At 42.9% G+C, this 27,822-nt stretch overlaps 1 protein-coding gene across 6 annotated transcripts in view; it reads right to left on the reverse strand.

Annotated features, from left to right (window-relative positions):
* The window catches only part of LOC147108798 (oxysterol-binding protein-related protein 2-like), an 86,787-nt gene that overhangs the window by 6,141 nt on the left and 52,824 nt on the right, over positions 1–27,822 (reverse strand). For all 6 annotated transcript variants that reach the window (XM_086005637.1, XM_086005640.1, XM_086005639.1 and 3 more), the window contains 12 exons: positions 18,974–19,147; positions 17,254–17,401; positions 16,891–16,966; positions 15,873–16,007; positions 15,122–15,219; positions 11,933–12,115; positions 11,450–11,557; positions 8,830–8,919; positions 8,449–8,572; positions 7,132–7,260; positions 1,760–1,883; positions 1,225–1,315 (listed from right to left, as the gene is read on the reverse strand). In XM_086005637.1, coding sequence (XP_085861763.1) covers positions 1,225–1,315; positions 1,760–1,883; positions 7,132–7,260; positions 8,449–8,572; positions 8,830–8,919; positions 11,450–11,557; positions 11,933–12,115; positions 15,122–15,219; positions 15,873–16,007; positions 16,891–16,966; positions 17,254–17,401; positions 18,974–19,010 — 1,343 coding nt within the window. In that variant the 5' untranslated portion in view covers positions 19,011–19,147. The remainder of the gene's footprint in view (positions 1–1,224; positions 1,316–1,759; positions 1,884–7,131; positions 7,261–8,448; positions 8,573–8,829; positions 8,920–11,449; positions 11,558–11,932; positions 12,116–15,121; positions 15,220–15,872; positions 16,008–16,890; positions 16,967–17,253; positions 17,402–18,973; positions 19,148–27,822) is intronic.

A 27,822-nucleotide genomic window follows, 5' to 3' on the forward strand; every position in this document is an offset into this window, starting at 1 on the left:
TCCAAATCATACTGGAGTTTCTCGGCATCCTCCTCACAGCACACATGCCCACCCAGCTTTGTGTCATCTGCAAACTTGTTTAAAGGAGGAAAGAGAGGTTGCGAGGTGACGATGTTTAGGGAGGGAATTCCAGAGCTTAGGGCCTAGGCAGCTGAAGGCACGGCCACCAATGGTTGAGCAATGATAATCAGGGATGCTCAAGAGGATAGAATTCATATTACAAGGATTTAATATTCATTAATTGCAAAGAAATGAAACATGTATTTCAATGTCTAGGTTTAAATTATTTTTAGGGTTTACTTTGAAGTTTTCAAGATTATGTTGACTCTAGTGAAGGGGTCAAATACTTTGGGGCACAAATTAGGAAGTTAGCAATAATAAAGGAAGTCACACAGAAATTGACATACCAAGGGTAGTAGATGTGTGGACACAAATATCAGTGAAGGCTGTTGGAACAGACAGAACAAATGGATTCAAGGGAAAAGTGGCTGAGTTTCTGGAGAGAACCTATTGAAGGTTTTAGTAAGAGACACAAGGTGGGGTTGTTCTATCAAAAAGATTTAGGAACACGAAAATGTATTCCATCTGGGCATTCCCAGTATAAACCTCAAATCCTACACTAATCTCAGACTTATTCGGCCCAGTAGCCTTTTCTTGTGCCTAAAGATTCTTAGGGGGAACAATTGGGTGAGTAGCGCCACCTGTTAGCGCCTAAAGAGGCAGGCAGTGGCTGTAGCCCCACTGGCTGCGCCTCCCACGATATTCAGCAGGGGCGCTAATGGTGGCGTTAGCCATTTGCGCTGCGCCACCACCGATGATGTCATCGGTGTGCGCAGCGCCCCATTTGCGATATTTGGTAGCGAACGCCACAGTTGCGCCGTTCGCTACCCGCGCCCGGTTCACGGAGCCTTGCTGTGCCGGCAGCGGCGCAAGTTGAGGTGGAGGTGCAGGGCGGTCGCCTTTTTCGTCCCCGACCTCCCGTGTGGCGCTGCAGCACGTTGCGCTGCGATATTCAGTTTCAGCGCCCTAAGAGGGACGCGGAGTGCCTCGAGCCGCGCCCCGTCTCCCTCTAGGGGCACTTCAACTGAATTTGCGGCGATCGCGGCGCAAATTCCAGCGCACAAGCGAACTTTGCGCCGTTTGGGCGCCTCAGGCCAATTTCTAGGCCTTAGGTTTTTAAGTGTACGTTTCTTCCAGGAACCAGTAAAATGGGAACAAACTAGCCTGGTTCTCCATTCCTCTTCACTTTTGGATCTGTCTTTACGAGCAGCTCGTTGTTTTTCTTCTAATCTTTCTTTCTCTGCACCAGCAAAATCTGTCAATTACAAAACCGAATACATTATGTTCAAAAATCGATGATTGGAGTTAGGCTGTAGTAATTTGCTCTTGTTCATAATTCATCTTTGTATTAGCATGTTGGCATTAGTATCAAAGGCATTAATTAAATTTACAAATGGACACAAGATTACCACAGACATTTATCGCCAAAGTTTTTGCTGGCCTAATTTCAAAACATGTGTTTGGTTATGGCCAAGATGCTTGATCCTACATTTGTCTCAGTAATCAGAGATCATGAAGCAACCACAGACAATCTAAGACAGCATACAAAATGCTTAACAATTTCTATAATATTAATTAGAACACTCGATCTCTTAGAACACTTTGTCTAAACAAATTAGCATGAACTCTCAATACAAGCTAGTTGAACAAGATGAATTCTATCCCTGGTAAACACCAATTTTTAGATTTATGCACATACCCACGTTTCCATTTTCCATAGCTCGTATATCTGGTCGAAAACGACAATCAGTTGGAGCTAAAACATTCTTCATTTCTTCATCCAGTTCATTCAGCATCATTGCAAAACTAGTGAAATTATACATCTAGAAATAGGAACAATTTGACTGTTATTATGTATTGTACAGCAATGTTAAAACAGTGACTATAACTTTAAGTTAACAAATATTCACTGACCTCATCTTCTCGGGAGATCTTCCCTCCATGGCCGCCAACCTCAGTCCCCCAACCCCGTACAGCCCGCTTCTACCTCCTTCCCAAGAGCCACAAACAGGACTGCCCTGGTAGACCCATCGTTTCAGCCTGTTCTTGCCCCATGGAACTGATTTCTTCCTATCCTGACTCTTTTTCTCCCCTTGTCCAGTCTCTTCCCACCTACATTCGCGACTCTTCCGACGCCCTTCACCACTTTAACAGTTTCCTGGCCCCAACCGCCTCCTTTTCACTATGGACGTCCAATCCCTCTACATCTCCATCCCCCACCAGGACGGCCTGAGGGCGCTCCACTTCTTCCTTGAACAGAGGCCCAACCAGTCCCCATCCAACACCACCCTCCTCTCACATTGAACAACTTCTCCTTTGACTCCACTCTCTTCCTCCAAATTAAAGGTGTTGCTATGGGAACCCGCATGGGCCTGCCTTTTCATGGGATATGTGGAACATTCTTTGTTCCAGTCTTACTCAGGTCCCCTCCCTCACCTCTTTTTCCGGTACATTGATGACTATATCGGTGCCGTTTCCTGCTCTCGCCCTGAACTAGAAAATATCATTCACTTTGCTTCCAATTTCCACCCTACCCTCACCTTCACATGGTCTTCCCTTCCCTTCTTCAACTTCTGTCTCCATTTCTGGGGATAGGCTATCGACCAACATCCACAAAAACCCACCGACTCCCACAGCTACCTGAACAACACTTCCTCCCACCCCGCTTCCTGTAAGGACTCTATTCCATTCTCCCAGTTTCTCTGTCTCCGCCGCATCTGTTCTGACGATGCCACCTTCCATACTAGTGCTTCCGATATGTCTTCCTTTTTCCTCAACCGAGGGTTCCCCTCTACCGTGGTTGATATGTTCCTCGACTGCGTCTATTCCATTTCCTGCACTTCTGCTCTCACCCCTTCCCCTCCCTCCCAGAACCACGATAGGGTTCCCCTTGTCTTCGCCTTTCACCCCACCAGCCTCCACAATCAATGGATTATCCTGCACCATTGCTGCCACCTCCAGCATGATCCCACCACCAAACACATATTCCCCTCACCCCCCCTTTCAGCATTCCGAAGGTACCGCTCCCTCCGTGACACCCTGGTCCACTCCTCTACCACCCCCAACACCCCTTCCCCGGTACCTTCCCGTGCAAGCGCAGGAGATGAAACACCTGGCCTTTTACCTCCTCCCTTCCCACTGTCCAGGGCCCCAAACACTCCTTCCAGGTGAAACAGCGATTTACTTGTACTACTTACAATTTAGTATACTGTATTCGCTGCTCACATCGGTAGTGGGGAAAATGCTAGAGTCCATTATAAAAGATGTAATAGCAGAGCACTTGGAGAGCAGTGACGGGATCGGACAAAGTCAACATGGATTTACAAAGGGTAAATCGTGCTTGACTAATCTACTGGAATTTTTTGAGGATGTAACTGGTAAAATAGATAAGGGAGAACCAGTGGATGTGGTGTATTTGGACTTTCAGAAGGCTTTCGATAAGGTCCCGCGTAAGAGATTAGCGTGCAAAATTAAGGCACATGGGATTGGGGGCAAGGTATTGACTTGGATAGAGAACTGGTTGGCAGATAGAAAGCAAAGAGTTGGAATAAACGGGTCGTTTTCCGAGTAGCAGGCAGTGACTAGTGGGGTACCACAAGGATCGGTCCTAGGACCCCAGCTATTCACAATATATATTAATGATCTGGACGAGGGAATTGGATGTAATATCTCCAAATTTGCAGACGACACAAAGCTGGGTGGGAGGGTATGCTGTGAGGAGGATGTCGTGAAACTCCAGTACGATTTGGACAGGTTGGGTGATTGGGCAGAAACATGGCAAATGCACTATAATGTGGATAAATGTGAGGTTATCCACTTTGGTGGCAAAAACAGGGAGGCAGATTATTATTTGAATGGCAATAGATTGGGAGAAGGGGAAGTGCAGAGAGACCTGGGTGTTCTTGTGCACCAGTTGCTGAAGGTAAGCATGCAGGTGCAGCAGGCGGTTAAGAAGGCAAATGGTATGTTGGCCTTCGTAGCAAGAGGGTTCGAGTACAGGAACAAGGATGTCTTGCTGCAGTTGTACAGGGCCTTGGTTAGACCGCACCTTGAGTATTGTGTGCAGTTTTGGTCGCCTTATCTGAGGAAGGATGTACTTGCCATAGAAGGAGTGCAGCGAAGATTCACCAGGCTGATACCTGGGATGGCAGGAATGACGTACGAGGAGAGATTGTGTCGATTGGGCTTGTACTCACTCGAGTTTAGAAGATTGAGAGGGGATCTCATCGAAACCTATAAAATTCTGTCAGGCCTGAACAGACTAGATGCAGGAAGGATGTTCCCGATGGCCGGGGAGTCCAGAACTAGGGGTCATGGTCTAAGGATAAGGGGTAAGCCATTTAGGACTGAGATGAGGAGGAATTTCTTCACCCAGAGAGTGGTGAACCTGTGGAATTCTCTGCCACAGAGGGCGGTGGAGGCCAGTTCATTAAATATATTTAAGAAGGAGTTGGATATATTTCTTAAGGCTGAGGGGATCAAGGGATATGGGGAGAAGGCAGGGACAGGGTACTGAATTTGGATGATCAGCCATGATCTCACTGAATGGCGGAGCAGGCTCGAGGGGCTGAATGGCCTACTCCTGCTCTCATCACAGAAATCACAGAAACCCCACAGTGCAGATAGAGGCCATTTCGGCCCATCGAGCCTGCACCGACACACATCCCACCCGATCCCCGTAACCCCTACACCAACACATATCCCACCCTACCCCGTAACCCCACGTATTTAATCCCCCTAACACTAAGGGTCAATTTATCATAGCCAATCATCCTAACCCGCACATCTTTGGACTGTGGGAGGAAACCGGAGCACCCGGAGGAAACCCACGCAAACACAGGGAGAATGTGCAAACTCCACACAGACAGTCACCTGAGGCCGGATTCGAACCCGGGTCCCTGGCGCTGTGAGGCAACAGTGCTAACCACTATGCCACCGTGCTGCCCATCTTCTATGTTTCTCACGATGCGGTCTCCTCTACATTGGGGAGACTAAACGCAGATTGGGTGACCACTTTGTGGAACACCTCCATTCAGTCCGTAAGCGTGACCCCAAGCTTCTGGTCGCCTGTCACTTTAATTCTCCGCTACACTCCCACTCTGATCTCTCCATCCTCGGCCTCCTGCACAGTTCCAACGAAGCTCAAGGAACAGCACCTCATCTTTCGATTAGGCACTTTACAGCCTTCTGGACTCAACATCGAGTTCAACAATTTCAGACTATAACCATGGCCCTATATTTTTTCCCTTTCTTCCTCAGTTGTTGATGATTCTGCCATTGCCATTTACACCTCATCTAGAGTCATCTTTTGTTTCTTAACTTGTCCCATTACCGTCTCTTTTTGCCTTGCACCATCATCCCTTTTGTTAGTCAATCTCTCCAGCCTATCACAGCCCCTCCCTTTGTTCTTTCGCCCCTCCTCCCTGTCCCTGCCCCTGCACTTGCTTAAAAATGTTATTTCTCTAACCTTCTCCAGTTCTGACGAAGGGTCCTCGACCCGAAACGTTAACTCTGTTTCTCACTCCTCGATGCTGCCTGACCTGCTGAGTATTTCCAGCATTTTTCTGTTGTTATACAGGAAACTCTCTGGTATCCGGCACTGACGGGACTGGGATGGTGCCGATTGATTAAAAATTCCGGATGACGGAGAGGGTTATCTACCGAGGCTATTTTTAACAAACGAAGAGTCAGACTCCTGTTATTGAGGTGTTCGGACTTCCGACAGCGCCAAGAAGCTGAGTAGTGGCAGTTTGGAGAACTACCCCCACTGACTAACTCGGCCACTGCGGGAGACTCGGACTCGGCAACATTTCCGGTTATTGAGGTGTTTTCGGAGTATGAATTTTGTCGGTTAATAGAGAATTCCGGATATTTAGGTGCAGTTTAAACGAGAGTTTCCTGGTAATAACAAATATTCTGCTGGGTTTGACATTTGTATTCACCAAAACCAAAAACGCTACAACATTTTAACCCCCCAAGCTTTTCAGAGGCATCTTCAAGTCAGCAGACTCCCTTCCAGGTTTTCACGTACAAAAATGCATCAAAATATTGACCTGCTTACAAATGAGGTAACCACATTTATATTTCAAGCCTGGACTTCTGATTAACTTTTTTAAAAACAGCCTTTAAAGCCATTTTTTTTTTCCACCCAGTGAAATCCCAGTTTTTCTAAATGCACTCCCACCTTCAAAATGGACAGTGGGAGCCAAGTGTAGTCTTCAGGTAAAACAGGGTTGTAAAGCGAAGGGGGAGGGCACAGACTTAATTTAGTCCCCCTTCCTACGTCCACATTTATAATGGAAACTTGTCCCACTGTAGTTACACACACTCTTGCCACTGGTTGCGCTTCACCCTTTACTGGCAGAAGGGTGATGACAGCATGATCATTATATATAGAAGTTTCCATTATAAATGTGGACACAAGAATTTATATCGGAAATGTGACAGGAAGTTCATGCAGACGCAAGAGTTTTACGATATTATATATTGATCACTACGGCTGATAATGTATTTTGCTGCACAGTGCCAAGTAGCATTTTAAACTGCTGATTAATCAGCGACTGACCTTCTTCTCACAGTCACTCCTCTTAACATCTGTGCTTTAAGTATTAGCTGCTCTTTCCGTTACATTAATTTATTCCCTAACCCGCATTCGGAGCACAAATGCTACCAATAGCAATATTCTTGAACAGTTGAGAAACACTGATTGGCAGTTTAAACAACAGATCAGTAAAGTATACAACTGCAAGATCTCGGATTGAACAATTCCATTGATTGTTTATTCTTCAGGACCTTCAGTGTCCCATCAGTGTTGGAGCAGCGCTCTGCTCGGAGTGCCAATTTTAGCTTTTTAAACACAGTTTACCATCATCAGGGGTTTTACAATTTATAATTTACTGATCTACTGTTTAAATTGCAAATCAGTGTTCCACAGTTGTTCAGCACGTTATACAGTTAGGCAATGTTCTGCTCAGAGTGTCAGGAGCACCACACGCAGACTGCACGCACGCACGCACGCACGCACACATTTCACCAAGTGTTACTTGAAGTCGTATTAGATTTCATTCTTACCTGAGAAGAGTGTGCAGGCCTTGCTGCTATCCTCCAGAGTAGTTTGCTTCCAGGGACAACATGGACAGTTTCCTGGATTTCAGGCATGTCATCAGCTTCATCATTTTCAGCTCGTACAACATCTTCCGTCTGAAACACATCATCAATGTTCTTTTATAAAAGGTACTTTCCTGAGAGAGCACATTACTAATCCATTCATCCAGAGTGGAGAACAGTTGTTCCTGGTTGGAAAATCAAACTGGCGCCATATCACCAAAGCAAAGAACATAAGAAATAGGAGCAGGAGTCGGCCAATCGGCCCCTCGAGCCTGCTCCGCCATTCAATAAGATCATGGCTGATCTGATCCTAACCGCCAATCCACTATCACAGAACCATCTCCTGAATCTAACAGAATTAGACACACGAAATAGGAGCAGGATCAGGCTACACGGCCCCTGGGCCCGCTCCGCTACCCACAGGGCCATGACCGATCCGAACCTAGACTCATGTCCAAATTCCTGCCCGCTCCCCGTAACCCTTAATTCCCTTTACTTCTAGGAAACTCTCTATTTCTGTTTTAAATTTATGTAATGATGTAGCTTCTACAGCTTTTTGGGGCAGCATATTCCATGGACCTACCACCCTGAGTGAAGTAGTTCCTCCTCATCTCAGTTTTGAAAGAGCAGCCCCTTATTCTAAGACTATGCCCCCTAGTTCTAGTTTCACCCATCATCGGAAACATCCTCCCCGCATCCACCCGATCCAACCCCTTCACAATCTTATATGTTTCAATAAGATCGCCTCTCATTCTTCTGAACTCCAATGAGTAGAGTCCCAATCTACTCAGCCTCTCCTCATATGTCCATCCCCTCATCCCCGGGATTAACCGAGTGAACCTTCTTTGTACATCACAAAAGCTTTTGTACATCACAAGAGTTTGGGGGGGTGGGGGGGGGGAGGTTGGGGTACCCTGTGGGCTGAAGTCACAGCATGCTGTCAGCAAAAGCTTCACACCACACATCGCATTGTTAATTATAACCTAACTAAATTCAAGTAACATGTGGAGGATGAAGAAGAAAAGGCTATCAACCAGTATCAAAAAAAACTATGGGGGTAAATTTCCTTAGGGCTTGTCCTGCTCCTCTACCGTAACTTCGATGGATGTTCAGCAGAAACCCCATTTATATGCAGGCACAGAGTTTTCAAAGTTACGGTGGTGGAGCGAGAGAAGCTACAACAGGTGGCGTCTGCTTTAACATAAATAGCACGAGCAGTTACATAAATTAAAGATGTACGAGAAACATATCCATAGTACTCAAAAAAGTAAAAGGGCTTACCTCCTTGGCTTTCTTTTGGTCTCCACCCTTCTTATCATTTTTCTTGTAAGTCTCATACGTGTTCGTGTCCACACACCACAGGCACTCAGTCCATTTGCCATATATTACACACACCTTCCTTTTACTGTGAAAGAAGAAAATATGCACAATATAGTTTTAGTTTAATGATGAGGCACAACACAACATTAGGAAAATAAACCCGAACCAGACATTTACAGCAAGCATTTTCCCCCCCAAGTTATCGAAAAAGAATTTGCATTTATACAGCACCTTTCACCATATCGGAAAGCGCTTTACAGCCAAATGAAGTATTTTTCAAGTACAAGGACTCACTACTAATTGTAATTGTTAAAACATAAAATGCATTTCCTTCAAACAAACCTTTTGTCCTGAATGTATCCTTCAACTCTGTGCAGTTCTTTTCCAAAAAGCCCACATGGTTTAAAATGCAGCAAACATTTTTCACCAGTACTGTAAAGAGAAGCAAGATGTCATCATACAGAAGAACTGTGAAAGGACTTTAGAATGCACACACTTCCCTGAAGGGAAGTGTATTCAGGTCAGAATTGTAGTAGAGGTATGGAATCAATATCCTATATCATTTGAGTGTTATATTGTTCCCAATATGAGCACAGGATAATTCTTCCAACTAATCCCAATGCATAAATAGCGTTTGTGGATTAAAAATTAAAATATAGAATTCAAGCAAACTTACTTTTATCTCTTACCTAATGAACACATTGGTTACCAGCAAGAGTCAAGAACAGACTTTGAGTCGCCCAGAGTATTTGAGGTTAGAAGTTTCATTACGAATGCATATATTTACATTTTTCTAAGTTTAATGGTGGAATCTAGAAACTTTTCCCCTGCAAATATGAGTGATACTATAAGTTAGTAGACCAGTTAGCTTAAGTGCAAAAGCCCCAAACACCCTTGGTGCCTGGAGCGGAGTTCAGGCATATAAGGGGCAAGAAAGAACCAGAAGGGGTAGAAAATTGGGTTGTACACCGAAGCACTAGGTCTCCACCCCAAAGATGTCACGTTGGGAATTACCACTGGTGAAGGAAGAACCATAAATTCCATCCAGCTCATTGACGTCAGGAAGGAGGAATGCCATTGGGATGATGTCACCTGCTGGAATTTCTGTTCCTCCCACCTCCTTTTTCCAAGTAACCTGGATGCCAACAAAATACTGGCATTCAAGTTAATATAGTGATAGAAGTGGGGTCCATGATGGGGTCACGTCCTGAAAGACCCAGAATTTCCCTGCAGTAATATGTAAATTGGTCCTCTTATAAAGGGGGTCAATTAGCAAGGGGCCTCTAACTTTTAACACAGGTCCACCAGTTACCAGGTGGCTTTTAAGTGTCACATCTTCTCTTTTCACCCCCCCCCCCCAACAGCCCCTCTAGCTGCTGCCCAAGACAAGCTTATACCAGCGACTTTATTTAAATTGTGCGAGTCGATAATCTGGTGGGTTCAGGAACAATGTTCCCGTTAATTCTTTTGGGTGCGTGGCCAATTCAAAGTACCACACATGCGCGGTTTTTCCCCCACTGAAAAGCCAGCTGTGCGGGAGGGCAAGAGCGCTGCATTGGTCAGGAATGCAAGTCAGAGCAGTTACACGGAGAGACTAAAAAATCTGGTGTTTTTCTCCTTAGAGCAGAGAAGGTTAAGGGGAGATTTATTAGAGGTGTTCAAAATCAGCAGGGGTTTTGATAAGAGTAAATAGGGAGAAACTGATCACTGGCAGGAAAATTGATAACCAGCAGACACAGATTTAAGGTCAGTGGCAAAAGAACCAGAGGTGTGATAAGATGAGGAGCGAGTTATGATGATCTGGAATTCACTGCCTGAAAGGGTGATGGAAGTAAATTTCAAAAGGGAATTGGATACTTGAAAAGAAAAAAAACTGCACGGCTACAGGGAAAGAACAGGGGAGTGTGACTAATTGGATAGCTCTTTCACAGGTATGATAGACCGAATAGCCTCCTTCTGTGCTGTATGATTTATATGATCCTATACGTGATATTTTGATGCTGGGTTTAATCAGACCCACTTTAGTGTGATAATTCACTTATGTAGCTTAGAGCAAATTCCAATTTTAACTGGAGGGAGATTCATGACCAAATACCCAATGTTCCGTGCTGGATCCATACTCTATTCTGATGCCTTTTAAATTAATACAAAAATATTTGTGCACAAGTCTAGCATATACGTGGAAAAAAATCAACTGGGGACAGAAAGGTCAGACTGGGAAGCAGCAGCATAACAAAAGATCATTCAATCTGTACCTGCAGATTTTAACAGTGAACCGAGATTACGGTTTCTGAGTCGCAACATAAGGAAACAATTAGATGATTAGTCTGGCCAATGGTTGATGCTGAAAATATGAACCAGGTTTATTTGTGCAGGTTATGAACAACGAAAGAAAATCAACAGCAGATTTGTTAACAAAAAAAATAACTTGCTGAGCTCAATTTAGATAAGAAAGAGTGGGACAAGAGGAGCAGTGTTAGGTCAGAACCATTTCTTCAAATGGCAGATATAGTAGTACTCTTTTTAATTAAAAAAGTTGACCTATCTACAATTTCCCAATTACTGTGCATTCTTACATTTAATACAATGGTCAATTCTCAAAATTATCTGTACAATTCAACCATTTTATGACAGTGCATGACTAGGTTACAATTACAGAAACACTATGAATGTATCATGCAAATTCAGAAAGAACACTCTTCCTGAGGAATAAAAAACAGAAAATGCTGGAAGTACACAGGTCAGGCAACATCTGTGAAGAGAGAAACAGAGATAACGTTTCAGGTCGATGACCTTGTTCTGATGAAAGGTCATCAACCTGAAACCATTAACTCTGTTTCCCTCTCCACAGGTGTTGCCCGACCTGCTGAGTATTTCAGCGTTTTCCATTTTTATTTCAGATTTCCAGTATCCGCAGTATTTTGCTTCCTAAAGAAGTACTTATTCTTAAAATTAAGCTTACCTGTGATTTGTGATTTCTACCATTCCATATTGTTCTATCCATAACTTGCCAATTATTACATTATGTACACAACACGAAGGATTTGTCCAACTATAGGCCTCATTGTGCCTGAAAGAACAAAGCGACTCATTTAAAAAACTTACTGTTCTGTGCAATGACTGCAGCAGAAGGTGCAATAGATGTCATTTTCTTCTGATAACGGCCTGTATACAAGCAAAATGTACATAGAAAGTTCCTCCACTTGTACTCCTCCCTCCCCACCAATTAATGCAGGATTAGGGGGGGAAAAGTTGCAAGGTGCTTCACAAATGGAAAAGGGCAGAGGAACCAAAAAGAGTCATACAGGACGACTTAGGATAGGTAACCAAAAACCATGGTCTTGATATTTAAAAACCTATAGAAATTTCATGCAATTGTTCAAAATTGGGGGATGGGGTGAAAAGTAAACAAAGCTTTCCACTCACAAATTATAAACATACTTACTTATTAAGCTCTAGTGTGATAGTTCCTCGTGGCTCTGCTTCTACGCTCTTCCCCCAAAATTTAAGCTTGGGATAGATAGAACCATGGAAAACAAAATCCTTATTGACACCTTCTGAATAAAATGCACTGATTGGTGGGTGATGGCTAACCTGTTCAGATATAAGCCTAAATCCCAGATCCTCCCTGCCAAAAGAAAACAAAATCATTAAGCCAAAACCATTTCACTTTCACTCGTAAAACAATGGTCTAATTCTTGAAGTTTTCCAAATGGTTAAAATTCAGCACATCACTAAAGGCAAATAGGAGCCAAATCTCCAGATTTTGGGGGGTTTGTTCAGTTGCTCCTATATAGTTAAAGAAATTGCATTTAGTGTCTTTCAAGGCATCCCAAATCACTTCACAACGAATCAGTTATTTTTCAAGTGCTGTCACGATTATATAGGCGAACTTAGTTTAGAGTAGCTCAAAAATAAAAACGATTGGGGAGGCACATCTCTTACACCACTAAAATTCCTCTCTCATCCAAATTCAAATCTTTTCTATAAAGGCAGAAGAGAAGTTTAGAGGAGTCACAGCTAGGAAACAGCTGCATACTTCATCCACCACCTTAACATAGAAACATAGAAGATAGGAGCAGGAGTAGGCCATTCGTCCCCTCGAGCCTGCTCCGCCATTCAATGAGATCATGGCTGATCATCCAAACTCAGTACCCTGTCCCTGCCTTCTCCCCATATCCCTCGATCCCTTTAGCCTTAAGAAATATATCTAACACCTTCTTGAGTATATTTAATGAATTGGCCTCAACTGCCTTATGTGGTAGAGAATTCCACAGGTTCACCACTCTCTGGGTGAAGAAATTCCTCCTCATCTCAGTCATAAATGGCTTACCCCTTATCCTTAGACTGTGACCCCTGATTCTGGACTCTCCCGCCATCGGGAACATCCTTCCTGCATCTAGTCTGTCTAGTCCTGTTAGAATTTTATAAGTTTCAATGAGATCCCCTCTCATTCTTCTAAACTTGAATATAAGCCTAATCGACCCAATCTCTCCTCATATGTCATTCCTGCCATGCCAGGTATCAGTCTGGTGAATCTTCGCTGCACTCCCTCCATGGCAAGAACATCCTTCCTCAGATAAGGCGATCAAAACTGCACACAATACTCAAGGTGTGGTCTCACCAAGGCCCTGTACAACTGCAGCAAGACATCCTTGCTCCTGTACTTGAATCCTCTCATTATGAAGGCCGACATACCATTTGCCTTCTTAACCGCCTGCTGCACCTGCATGCTTACCTTCAGCGACTGGTGCACAAGGACACCCAGGTCTCGTTGCACTTCCCCTTCTCCCAATCTATTGCCATTCAGATAATAATCTGCCTTCCTGTTTTTGCCACCAAAGTGGATAACCTCGCATTTATCCACATTATACTGCATCTGCCCAATCACCCAACCTGTCCAAATCATACTGGAGTTTCTCGGCATCCTCTTCACAGCAGACGCCCACCCAGCTTTGTGTCGTCTGCAAACTTGGAGATATTACATCTAGTTCCCTCGTCTAGATCATTAATATATATTGTGAATAGCTGGGATCCTAGCACCGATCCCTGCAGTACCCCACTAGTCACTGCCTGCCACTCGGAAAAAGACCCATTTATTCCAACTCTTTGCTTTCTGTCTGCCAACCAGTTCTCTATCCAAGTCAGTACCTTACCCCCAATCCCATGTGCTTTAACTTTGCACGCTAATCTCTTATGCGGGTCCTTATCGAAAGCCTTCTGAAAGTCAAAATAACCACATCCACTGGTTCTCCCTTATCTATTCAACCAGTCACATCCTCAAAAAATTCCAGTAGATTAGTCAAGCATGATTTACCTTTTGTAAATCCATGTTGGCTTTGTCCGATCCTGTCGCTGTTTTCCAAGTGCTCTGCTATTACATCTTTTATAATGGACTCTAGCATTTTCCCCATTACCGATGTCAGGCTTACCGGTCTATAATTCCCCGTTTTCTTTCTACCACCTTTTTTTAAATAGTGGGGTTTCATTAGCTACCCTCCAATCCATAGGAACTGTTCCAGAGTCCATAGAATTTTGGAAGATGACCAGCAATGCATCAACTATTTCTAGGGCCACTTCCTTAAGTACCCTAGGATGTAGATTATCAGGCCCTGGGGATTTATCGGCCTTCAATCCCGTCAATTTCCCTAACACCATTTCCCTACAAATACTGATTTCATTCAGTTCCTCCCTTTCATTAGACCCTATGTTCCCCGACATTCACTCCCTCCACCACCAGCGTACCATGGCCGCAGCGTGTACCATCTACAAGATGCATTGCAGCAACTCGCCAAGGCTCTTTCGGCAGCACCTCCCAAACCCAAGACCTCTACCACCTAGAAGGACATGGGCAGCAGGTGCATGGGAATACCACCACCTGCAAGTTCCCCTTCAAGTCACACACGATTCTGACTTGGATAGAATCGCCGTTCCTTCGTTGTCACTGGGTCAAAATCCTGGAACTCCCTAGCTAACAGTATTGTGGGAGTTCCTTCAACAAATGGACTGCAGCGGTTCAAGATGGTGGCTCACCACCGCCTTCTCAAGGGCAGTTAGTGATGGGCAATAAATGCTGGTCTTGCCAGTGATGCCCACATCCAGTGAACGAATAAAAAACCCTTCTCATATCTAGCTCAACTGTAGCAAAGGTCTGGGACCAGGCTGTTTATCCAATCCACACTTTCAGCCACAAGATGTGCACTGCCTAGCAAGATTAAATGGGTGGGAGGAGAAGGAAAATTACAGCAAAACATGCCAAAGAGTTAATTCCATCAATATTAAGGGGATCAAACATTACAAATAAAATACACTGAATTCAGTAGCAAATGTTAATCCTGGTGGTAAAAGTCAATAAACATTTTTTTAAGCCCCACACTCCCCGAAAAACATTTACTACTAGCATTTCTAGCAAAGGGATTACTTTACACCCGAAATTACATTATTTCAAAAAAGGTACTGAATGTCAATTACCCCTCATTATTTAGAAAGCTTCTTGCAGTTGATTCTGCAGCTGTAAATTGACCACATTGGTAGCAGTTCCAGAAATGCACCAATTACACATTTCTTAGAGGAACCAATGTAACTAGTGCTAATAGAGGTAACTTAAGTGAAAACTTTGCAATTTGTTTCTCACCTTCTAAGTTCATAGGTTTCACCTAGTAGTGGGTTGAATGGTTTGCCAGTCCTTTCCCACTGTGAAGCTACAGCAGAAACTGCAAACGCAGCTACAGTCTGTGGAAAATACAAAATAAATTACAAAAACAGGAATGCTTTGAAGTTTGGACCAGTATTTGTGTTAAAGATTAAACAGCTCATTTCAGCCCGTTATTAAACTGAAGAGTTAAAATTGCAAGCTTTTCCACATGTCACCAACCCTTGGTCTTCATTGATGCGAGGGGGTCATTTAAAACTGCTGTGGAGGCGGAGTCAGTGAATATATTCAAGGCGGAGTATGACAGACATTCGAACTACAAGGAAGTCCAGGGGTAAGGGGAGAGAGCGGGAAAGTGGTGTTGAGGACAAGATTGGATCAGCCATGATCTTATTGAATGGCGGAGCAGGCTCGAGGGCTGATTGGCCGACTCCTGCTCCTGTTTCTTATGTTCTTATGTTTCCAGTGGGGTTCCGCAGGGCTCAGTACTGGGCCCTTTGCTTTTTGTGGTATATATCAATGATTTGGACTTGGTTAAGTATGCATTAGTCTAAAGTTTCTCACATCTAACACCATGGCTGTCAACACCAGCAGCTCTTGCCCTTTCACCACTGGTTTACACACTTTGCACAGTATTATTTCCATTATCAACCTTGGTCACTGCAAAAGACCCAGCTGAATATACCTGAAGTGTGAAGATATTTTCAGCTGGTTCTATCTGAAGAATACCCACCTGCAATCTCTCCACCGAATCAGAAAGCATAGAAGCCTTGTGAATGAGGTACGTGTGTTCCATGTATTCTGTAATTCGTTGCAGAAAACTCAAAGGCTCATTAAATATAATAGGCATAGTAATTTTTGACAGCTCCTAAGACAAAACATGAAGACAGTCAATTTTAATATTAGACTCAAAAAATCAATTTTAAGTGTGTTTTCCTAATACTGTTCAACTGAAAAGGATTTTTTTTTAATAGCCGTCAATGATTATACAATAGAAAAACATTAGAAGATTTCCCTTTCCTGTCCCTATTTTCAGGTTTAGTTTTTTTCTATCCTTATTTTAAAGTGCCAACAACTTGCATTTATATTGCACCTTTAATGTAGGTAAACATCCCGAGGCACTCCACAGAAGTGTAGTCAGACAAAATTGACACTGAGCCAAAGGAGATATTAGGAGATAACAAAAGCTTGGTCAAAGAGGAAGGTTTTAAGGATAGTCTTAAAAGAGAAGACAGAAGTGGAGAGGTGGAGAGATTTAGGGAGGGAATTTCAGAGCTTAGGGCCTAGGCGGCTGACGGCATGACCGCTAATGGTGGGGTGAAGAGAGTGAAGGATGTGCAAGAGGAATAGAGTTCTCAGAGGGTTGTAGGGCTGGGAGAGGTTAGAGAGACAAGGAGAGGTTACAGAGACAAGGAGAGGCAAGGCCATGAAAGGATTTTGAGAAATTTAAATTGGAGGCATTGGAGGATTGGAAGCCAATGTAGGTCAATGAGCACTGGAGTGATGGGCGAGTAGAACAAGCAAGGATAGTCCCACTCAGCTGGACAGCAGAGGCATTGGAGGAGGATGGTGTGACCAAACATATAAAATCTATAACTGGTGCCTTCAACTACAAAACCCAAATTTAAAAATCAACAGACAATGATCAGCAATAATTTTAAGGTTAGGAATTCCATTGTCATTACCACAGTGAAAAAACAAACATTCATCAATTCATTATAGTTGATTTAAATCAGCCAATCTGTACCCACCAATCCAATGCATTTCTTTAAAATGCTCCACAAACTTAATTGATTTCTACTAAACATTGAAGCTGGTAATGTAGTTCTGTAAGAAAAAACAAAGAAAACTGTAATCAGATGCAAATGGCAGGACTCAAAGGATTAAAACTTCAGTCAAAATAGTATACTACAATTCTTTTCCTTCATTATTGAATTCCCCACAAAAAAGCATTTGATAAAAATTGTCTTGCCAAAAGGAAATTACAATACCATAGGAATAAGAAAGTTATTTGGTCTAACTAACTCGCTCTCTCTATTTCCCCTTCTGAAAGTCTACAGTATTCAGCCAGGCCCTACACTGTACAAAGTTTTCCATACCACAGTTAGACTCACCTATGTTTCTTAATTCCATTTTCTTGGGTCGGTTCTCGGTTGTGAACATTCCGTTCGGATTTACTGCTTCCACTTTTACTGGAAAAACACGCTGAATCGCCTGCCACCATTGGACCCATTCTAGTTTCAGAATCATCTGATTCAAACCCTACAAATAGTAATATAGATAATTAATTCTCTATAGACTGCATTATAAAGATAGATGTTACCATGTTAATCAAACGAATATAACATTCAGTTGACAGTTCTTTATCCTCTACCTACATTAGGATAGCCCCATCATCCAACAAGGATAAATAGCTCATTGTCCCCTTAGGAGCTTTATTTTCTATGGAACTGGATTTTTCATCAATCAACAGCCAGGGTTGCAAACTAGTCTCGTTATTTTTTGACAGAGGCAGCCTGTTTACACAGTAAAATTTAAAAAAAAATCCAAGTACTCTAAAAATCACAAAAAAGCTATGCCAGAGGAGGAAAGGATTAAATGTGTAAGATAAATTGTAATGAAAAAATAAGGAAGCTATCCCAAAAAGGTAGGTAGTTAGTTGTCTTGCCCATTTGCTTTCCTTCCGTATATAGGATTACATCAGTATGATGAATCACAGAAATGGACTTTCGACAAATTGATCTTGACCTTGCAGGACCAACTGGCCAAAATTAACATCGTACTGCAAAAATAAATCTGAATATTTTTAGTAAAGTCACATGGATTCTTCAACATGAATGCCTTACCAATAGAGGCGTTCAGTTCTTGACACTGGTTCCTGAAGTAGCCATAGATCAGGTGGAATGGGCACTTTTCTCAGAGGATTTTTCTCAGCTGCCATGAATCAACAGGTCAAGAACAGCTTACATATATTTGATTATATGTAACCCGTTATACAACTAACAGGATATCTCCCACAAAGGGCAGCACGGTGGCATAGTGGTTAGCACGGTTGCCTCACAGCGCCAGGGACCCGGGTTCGAATCCGGCCTCAGGTGACTGTCTGTGTGGAGTTTGCACATTCTCCCCGTGTTTGCGTGGGTTTTCTCCGGGTGCTCCAGTTTCCTCCCACAGTCCAAAGATGTGCGGGTTAGGTTGATTGGCTATGATAAATTGACCCTTAGTGTTAGGGGGATTAAATACATGGGGATAGGGTGGGATATGTGTTGGTGTAGGGGTTACGGGGATCGGGTGGGATATGTGTCGGTGCAGGCTCGATGGGCCGAAATGGCCTCTATCTGCACTGTGGGGTTTCTGTGATTCTGTGAAAGTGCTGAATACAGGTGATCTCCCACTCAGGAGGAAGACAAACCTAAATTCTCCAAAATACAATTATGGGTTTTTCTTTTGTCGATAAGAGATTAGATACACTCACCTATCTCTAATTAGACATTCTTTATATACAGATTCAAGGTTACTGAGAGATCGATACTTGTAAACACTGAATATTCATCAATATTTTACTATTTTTTGGGGGGAGGTTTCTGAAGTTGTTTTTAGAACGTGTCCTCACAATTCGAGTGGTGGCAAGAGGAATTATTGAACCTTGTGGTAGTATCTCAGAAAAAGGAACGGCACGCGAATCCCAAATCACCAGGAATAAGGCAAAAACACCTTTTGCCAGCTTGGATTTTTCACTCCCTTCATTAGAAGCATTGATTGAGTAGAGTTTAAAACAAGTATCAGCATACAGATACAGGATGCAACTGTTAAATGGCACGCACAGATACTTGCCTGTAACAGCATCATAAAACTCTTCCTCACTATTCATCCTCCCTTTGAAAAATATATTAAAACTCTTGCTTCCTTTCCAATGAAGGCACTTTAGTACATTGTTCTCCTTGGACACTGTACGCTATATGGTTTCTTGATCTTTTTTCTATGGTATTCTAGATGCTCACAAAATACCTAAAACAAAAACAAAATCAATACATTAGCAAATTGAAATCCGGGCTTTCCACCACTGGTCAACTAAAAATAATATACAATTTGAATGTCAGATACAATTTCCAAATTTTACTGACCACAATCGGATGAGGAAACCTGAATTTAGTTTCTTCTAAAGTTCACTGATGACAAATTAGAGTGCAATTACAGAATACGAGCCAAGCAAAGAAGTTTTATTTATAAAGGACTACTGGAGGCTGTGCCCCTCCACCTCCACCACCGGTTTAAGAATGAATCATCTACGACTGTTTCTTGAAGTGAAGAGAGACTAATGAGAAGAAACAACATTTTTTTGTGCTCATCAAAGTGAAATATGCTCGTTTGGGGAATGGATCGCTTCCCATTCCAGACACTCAGCAGCAGCATCAAACCCGGCCAGGTACAATAGAACACAGACAGAGGCCGAGTTAAAGTTTCTACAGGAAACTCGCTTTTAACCAGCACCTAAATCCGGAAACCTCTCTTAACCGGCAAAATTCAGGAGTAGGTTCAGGTAAGTTTTACTATATATTAGTGGCCGCGTAACCGGGGCTCCTGGATCTGCGGCCGTGTAACCGGGGCTCCTGGATCTGCGGCCGTGTAACCGGGGCTCCTGGATCTGCGGCCGTGTAACCGGGGCTCCTGGATCTGCGGCCGTGTAACCGGGGCTCCTGGATCTGCGGCCGTGTAACCGGGGCTCCTGGATCTGCGGCCGTGTAACCGGGGCTCCTGGATCTGCGGCCGTGTAACCGGGGCTCCTGGATCTGCGGCCGTGTAACCGGGGCTCCTGGATCTGCGGCCGTGTAACCGGGGCTCCTGGATCTGCGGCCGTGTAACCGGGGCTCCTGGATCTGCGGCCGTGTAACCGGGGCTCCTGGATCTGCGGCCGTGTAACCGGGGCTCCTGGATCTGCGGCCGTGTAACCGGGGCTCCTGCACCTGTGGCCGTGTACGGGGCTCTCGTACCTTGGTAACTATACCTCTCTGTAATCTGGACTTTTTGATCAACCGGCACCATGCCGGTCCCGTCGGTGCCGGATAAAAAAAGTTTCCTGTACTACTGTCCCAAAAACGTACCTCAACCTCAAATTGCATCTTCTATTGTACAAATGTACTATTTTCCCCAGCAGCCATCTTATGACTGAGTGAGAAGACAATTGATACTAAATTAGGGAGAGATTTGTGCTGTTGGACCATGCCTACTGGATTGAGACAGCCCAAACCTATTTCAGGTAGGACTCTTGCAAGCCTCTTTAGACAGTTCTTTATACATTACATTAGGTTTCCAATTTGAAGAAGTGAAACTTTATTATTTTTTTGCTAGCAAAGCATTAAAATACAATAGTGCATTTCGTGATTAACTCAAAAATCAGACTGAAGTCTTCATAAAAGGAAAACTGAAAATGTCCAGAGTCAGGGTTCAAGGATAGGCCCATTTTAATTACAACTATGGAATTTCCCATGGTGTTGCTTAGTGGATATACTGGTTTGAAAGAGGGATGTGTGACGTACTAACAGAAAATCTCTAACAATTAACAAAACAGCCGGTGGTGACTGGTACGAAGTACATGGTGATCAGGTGATTGGTTGAAAGGCCAGTGGACTCTGCTGCTGTGATCTGATGAGTCAAAGGGACTCTAGAACACACCAGAGACACATATTAACAAAACCTTTAATCATACTTTTGGTCACCAGTCCTAATATCTCTACGTGACTCGGTATCAAATTTTATCTGATAACGCTCCTGTGGGATGTTTTACTACGTTAAAGACGCTATATAAATGCAAGTAGTTGCTGTTGTAATAATATATACAGGTAGGTTTTTTCAGCATGCATCCTTGTAAACACAACTCCATAATAAATAAAAAATAAATGTCACCATCAGTAAAATTTAAATTTAGACTACAGTAAACCACACCCATGCCACACCTTTGTTTCTTTTTGCCTTCTAATGAAAGCTTATAGGTGTGTTGAAAGCTTCACAAATTCTGGCTTTAACATTCCTAACAAACTATATTCAAACATTCAAAATTGCTTTAATTCCTTTACATAACTTTTAAAAACAGAACTGGTATATCCAGCTTCCCTCTTCCTTTTTTGCTTCCCTCTTGCCTACACCAACAGGATTCCCAAGCAACAAAGCAAATAATTTAAACATCTGGCCAGGGCATTTCTTTAAATTGCTTTAATAAAAAGTAATTACACTAGTCAAGCCAGTCCCCCCCACCCCCACCTCAAGCCTCACACATGAATAATGGCTACTAGGTCTAGGTACACAAGGGTGACCTGACTGGGTTATAGTAACCCAGCAAGGTACCATTAACTTCAGGAGAGATGGGGAGAAAAAAATAGACAAAATTGCCAAGAAAAATACAAAAAATCCCCAGCATTACTAAGTGTAAAATTAATCAGATTTTAATTATGCACAGTAACAAGAATAAAGTCCACATTGGGCAACTGATACATTTGTTAAAAGCATTTGAAAAGATAGCACTGAAATATAAAATTGCTTCTTTGGATTTTATTTGTGCAACGGTCAGAAAAGAATAAAGTCCATCATTCACAATTGGACATTTGATCGCAGCACTTCAAAATATTATTTTTATTGAACATGCATGCGTGTTCCAACTCAACTGAAGACAATCATGTCTAATTGATGGCAGTTCCCCGATTAGACAAGGGCATGTGGCAGCATGCTGTATCAGATTAATAACAGTGGGGGTTCTTTGTCGATTTTGACGGCCTTTAAACTAAACAAAAGTTTTATATTTATTACATTAGCCAAAAAAAATGCTGAAAACATTCAGCATTTAAAATTTTTTAAATGCACTGGAAAATACTGAACTGGGCCTGTACTATACCAAGATATTGACGGGTCACATTGTCCGCATGCCCGATACGAGACTCCCAAAACAAGCGCTCTACTCGGAGCTCCGGCTCGGCAAGAGAGCCCCAGGTGGGCAGAGGAAATGCTTCAAGGGCACTGAAATAAAGAGTAGCTTGCCTTTCAAAAGCTAGGCTTTATTAACCTTAAAAAACCAGCAGTACATGTTAAGCACCCAGTCTCAACCAAGCTGTAGAGAACTGAATTTAAGATGGCCACCACAGGTCACATGCAATCAACTAACCAATAAGTTTACAGCATATATCTCAAGGCAGGAAAACAGGCAACCAATTACAATGCTTCTTATAAAACAAGAATAATCACCACATTCACCCCTCCTTTTAAAATATACTTCAACCTAGGTAGCCTTTACAGTTTACAATTAGTTATTTATGACTAGAGCAATACATGTATAATGCCTTCAAAAATTTTAAAATTTTACTATTAAATTATTAATTATTTTAAAAGTCCATTTTTAATCGATCGATCGGATATCTTGTTCGTGTCGACCTTCTTAGCCTTGGTGGAGTTCCTTGCCCTCCCACACCAGGAGACACAGAAATATCTTCTGCAGGGAGGCTATCAATATCCTGATTATCAACAGTTTCCGGATTGGAAGTCCCATTAGAAGGTAGACTGGGAGGGTCATGAACATCCATCGGGGGCAGACTGAGAGAATTGTAAGTGTCTGCAATAGGATTGGAAATGTTCGTAGTATCTGTGACGACATCAACATTATCTGAATTATGGCTTTTGTTAATGTCCTCAGGAGAGGGCTGGCCACCACAAGGAGCTAAGTCTTTAACTGAAACCGTACTTTCTTTCCCATCTTGGAATCGAATATGAGCATATTGGGAATTTGCCTCCAATAGCTCCACCTCCTCCACTAAAGGATCATACTTTGACAGTCTAACATGGCGTCGGAGCAGCACAGGTCCCTGCATAGTAAGCCATGAAGGTACCGAATATCCCGTAGAGGATCTCCGCGGATAGTTGAAGAGCCTTTCATGGGGGGTCACGTTAGTAGCCGTTGAAAGCAATGATCTAATGGAATGCAGGGCATCAGGCAGTACCATTTCCCACTGTGTATTCTTAAGGTTCCGGGATGTCAAAGCCAACATAACTGCCTTCCAGATCACCCCATTGTATCGTTCGCACTGTCCATTACCCTGGGGATTATACGGGGTAGTTCTGCTAGTAGAAATTCCCCGACTCTGGAGGTATTCCTTCAACTGGGAAGACATAAAAGAACTTCCCTGATCCGAATGGATATACGCAGGCATCCCAAAGATGACAAAAAGTTGAGTCAGACATTTAATAACTGTAGCAGCTGATACATCTGCACAAGGAAAAGCAAAAGGGAACCTTGAAAACTCATCCACAACAGTAAATATATATCGATTCTGAGTCGTTGAAGGAAGAGGCCCCTTAAAATCAACGCTCAGGTGTTCAAAAGGGAGAAGTAGCCTTTATAAGATGAGCTCGTTGAGGCTTAAAGAAATTCGGTTTACACCGGGCGCAGACAGAGCATGACGAAGTCATCCGCTTGACGTCTTCAACTGAAAAGGGCAAATTCTTACTGCGTACGAAGTGTATCATCCTCGTAACACCAGGATGGCACAAAGCATTATCAAGATTAATAAGTGTATCTCCGTGAAGCACAGAACAATAAGCCCTCGACAGCGCATCAGCGGCAACATTATCCTTCCCCGGACGATAGACTATATCAAAATGATAGCATGCCAACTCGATCCTCCACCTCATTATTTTATCATTCTTAATCTTTCCGAAATGTTTGACATCAAACATGAAGGACACAGATTTTTGGTCAGTTACTAACGTAAAATGTCGCCCAGATAAATAATGTCTCCATTTACGCAGTGCTTCTACTATTGCGTACGCCTCTTTCTCTACTGATGAATGTCTCTGCTCACTATTGCTCAGAGTACATGAGAAAAAGGCCACAGGTCTTCCATTTTGGTTCAGGGTAGCCCCAATTGCAAAATCGGAAGCGTCCGTCTCAATCACAAAGGGAACCTGCTCATCAATAGAATGCACAACTGCTCCAAGGATATCCTTTTTAAGATTATCAAAACACATCCTGGCCTCCCATGATAGAGGATATGTCGTAACCCGAATAAGGGGCCGGATCTTCTGCGAGAAGTTTGCAATCCAATTAGAATAATAAGAAAACAGTCCAACAACTCGTTGCAAAGCCTTAGAATTAGTAGGGCAAGGTAAATCAATCAGTGGTCGCAGCCGTTCTGGATCTGGTTTAATCTTGTTTCCCGAGATAATATACCCCAGTAAATTTACCTCGGTGGTCGAAAAGATACACTTCTCTTTATTGAAAGTTAAGCCAACTTTTTCCACAACTAGAAGGAATCTTTCTAGATTAAAATCGTGCTCCACCCTTGATTTGCCACACACCGTGATGTCATCTAAATATGAAAAGGTGTCAGAGAGAGAGTTATCACTTATAAAAGCATCCATTGCCCGTTGAAAACAAGCGACACCGTTAGTAACACCGAATGGTACTCGGCAAAACTGGTACAGCTTTCCGCCAGCTTCAAAGGCCGTATATGGTTTGTCCCTCTTAGCGATAGGAATCTGATGATAAGCACTCTTTAGGTCAATAGTGCTAAAAACCTTATATTGAGATACTTTATTGATAAGCTCATCAATCTTAGGCAGGGGGTACGCATCTAATTGAGTATACCTGTTAATAGTTTGAGAGTAGTCTATCACCATTCGCTTATGTCTCTCATTAGTGGTGACAACTACCTGTGCCCGCCAGGGCGAAAAACTAGGTTCAATGATTCCTTCCGATAAAAGACGTTGAACTTCAGAATTAATAAATTCTTTATCCTGACTACTATACCTTCTTGACTTGGTAGCAATTGGCTTACAGTCCGGCATCAAATTGGAAAAAAGTGATAATGGAGAAATGAATAAAGAAGTTAATCCACAAATAGGCAAAGGTGGCTTAGTTCCTCCGAAAGAAAGACTGAGGGACTCATGTAATTGAAGCACATCATGACCAATCAAAATGTCCGCACAGACATTAGGCAGAACGGATAGGCGTATATCAGTATACGTATTACCTAGGAGAATTAATTTCACAAGGCAACAACCAGCTACTTGTGAGGTGAGAGTCGTCTGAGCCATACACACCTGATAAGAAGCAGGCGAAATTTTCAAACGCTTCTCCCTCACAAACTGAAGACTTATAAAGCTCTCAGTACTGCCCGTATCTATAAGGGCCTTCACTTCTAACCCATTAACTTGGGCCATAACTATAGCTTTGTTTAGGCCATGGGAAAAGGCGGCAGAAACTGATGCAATAAACGCCCTATCTAAAGGCTGAATGGTCGCAGAGGAGGCAACCGATTTGCAAACACGTGCATAATGACCTCCCTTGCCGCATTTACTACACACAGCCTCCCGGGCAGGGCACTTCAGACGGGGGTGCCGGGCGTTCCCGCAAAAATAACACTTCTGAATCCGAGAGGCAACAGCTGCCGAAGTAGAAACTGTTTCGGAATCTGGTAAACCACTCCTATTAAATCCACGTGACTCCCTTTCATCCGGAACTGCCGAAACCACGGTCGCAGGCCGATCAAAAAGAGCATAAGAATCCGAACTTCTGAGCCAAATCCAATGTAGAGGCTTGCTCAAAAGCACGCTTAAGATCCAAGGTTTTATTTTCTAATATCCGCTGACGAATTGATCTAGACAGTAATCCATTAATAAATGCATCCCGTACCGACTCTTCCTTATGTTCTTCTGCAGACATGGCCTTATAATTACAGTTAGCACCAAGGCGCCGGAGTGCTTGTAAATAAGCATCCAAGGATTCTCCTGCCTGCTGCCTACGGGCAGATAAAAGGTGACGTGCAAATACCTCATTTTTGGGTTTAACAAAAAAAAATTCCAACATAGCAATAGCCAATTCATAAGTTTCACAGTCCAAAATATACTTATACACATCCGGAGCAATGTAGTTGATTAGTATATCCAACTTATTCAGAGATTGCTGATCCAACACGCCCAAAATGTTTTTAAATGTACGATACCAATGTTTCCATTGATCATCCACTCCTGCAGAATTAAGGTTAGCATTAAATCATTCCGGTCGAAGATATCGTTCCATTATAGCAAAAGGTTAATAAATTGAAATAAAGTGTAGCTTGCCTTTCAAAAGCTAGGCTTTATTAACCTTAAAAAACCAGCAGTACATGTTAAGCACCCAGTCTCAACCAAGCTGTAGAGAACTGAATTTAAGATGGCCACCACAGGTCACATGGAATCAACTAACCAATAAGTTTACAGCATATATCTCAAGGCAGGAAAACAGGCAACCAATTACAATGCTTCTTATAAAACAAGAATAATCACCACAGGCACCCTCAAAGCCTTCTTGAAAAAGTGTAACATCCCCACCTGGGAATCCCTGGCCCTAGACCACACAAAGTGGAGGAGAAGCATCCGGGAAGGCGCCGAACACCGAGTCTCTTCGCCGGGAGCAAGCGGAAGCCAAGCGCAGGCAGCGCAAGTCAACCCAAGCACCCCACCCACCCGCCCCTTCAACCACCGTCTGCCCCACCTGTGACAGAGACTGTAGGTCCCACATTGGACTCATCAGTCACCTGCGAACTCATTTTTAATGTGGAAGCAAGTCATCCTCGGTTCCAAGGGACTGCCTAAGAAGGATATTGAGGATAAGCAAACTGACGGAGATATTCAACCCACAATCTAGACCTTCACATTATCATGGCTTTCTCACTTCTTCAGTGCAGTATTGGCAGTCATTGATGATTATTTAAAATTAACAAGTTTCAGCTTTAGGAAATCCGATCATTAAGAGGCGAGAAGTTGATTGTCTATTTCCTTTACATTACAATGATGAAAAATGTTACTCAAATCTTTACTGCAACCTATCTTTTTAACAATACACAAAAAATCAAATACTGTGGATGCTGAGTTTAATTTTTTTTTTTGCTTTGCATGAGAAATAAAAAGTTTTAAACCACCATAAATTTCCTTGCACAGAAGCATTCATAACCAGCAGTCAAATTCAAATTCAAATTCAAATTCAAATCACTTTATTGGCATGATAAGGTACATCTTATGTTGCCAAAGCATCAAAATACATTTATGGTTGAACACATAAACGCAGTTCTATTCATACATCGTATAAACAGGTATATCCCGGAGTGTATAAATATACATTCGCATTTTTTATATATACTCTTTTCTTAGTTTACTGGTTGTCCCTCTGTTCATGGCAAGCTGTAACATAGTGTGCCGCCAGTGTTACACAGCTTCTCTCCTCTCCCAGTAGGTATGGGAGTTTTTGGTTGTCACAGATTTCTGAATTCAGGGCATATTTGTGAGAATTTTTGGTAGAAATTCTCACTGATGCTCTGATATTTTTCACAGGCTGTGAGGAAGTGCATCTCTGTCTCCACTACTCCCTGACTGCAGTGAGAGCATATCCTGTCTTCTCTTGGCAGCCTGGTCTGCCTGTGTCTGCCTTTTTCGATCGCTAGGCTATGTTTGCTAAGTCTGTACCTTGTCAAGGTTCTTCTCAGTTTGTTATCCTTTACCATGGTCAGGTAATCAGCTATGTTGTATTGTCTGTTTAGGGCCAAGTAGCAATTGAGTTTGCTTTGGGTTTTTGTTGTTTCTGCCCTTGAGCTGCAGATGGACTCACTTTGGAGCATCCACGATTCTGAGAGGGGTGTGGATAGCACATTTAGTGAGTTGGTCAC

This window comes from Somniosus microcephalus, chromosome 13 (assembly GCF_052327205.1).
Source record: "Somniosus microcephalus isolate GS21.2 chromosome 13, FLI_Smic_1.0, whole genome shotgun sequence".
Lineage (NCBI taxonomy): Eukaryota > Metazoa > Chordata > Chondrichthyes > Squaliformes > Somniosidae > Somniosus > Somniosus microcephalus.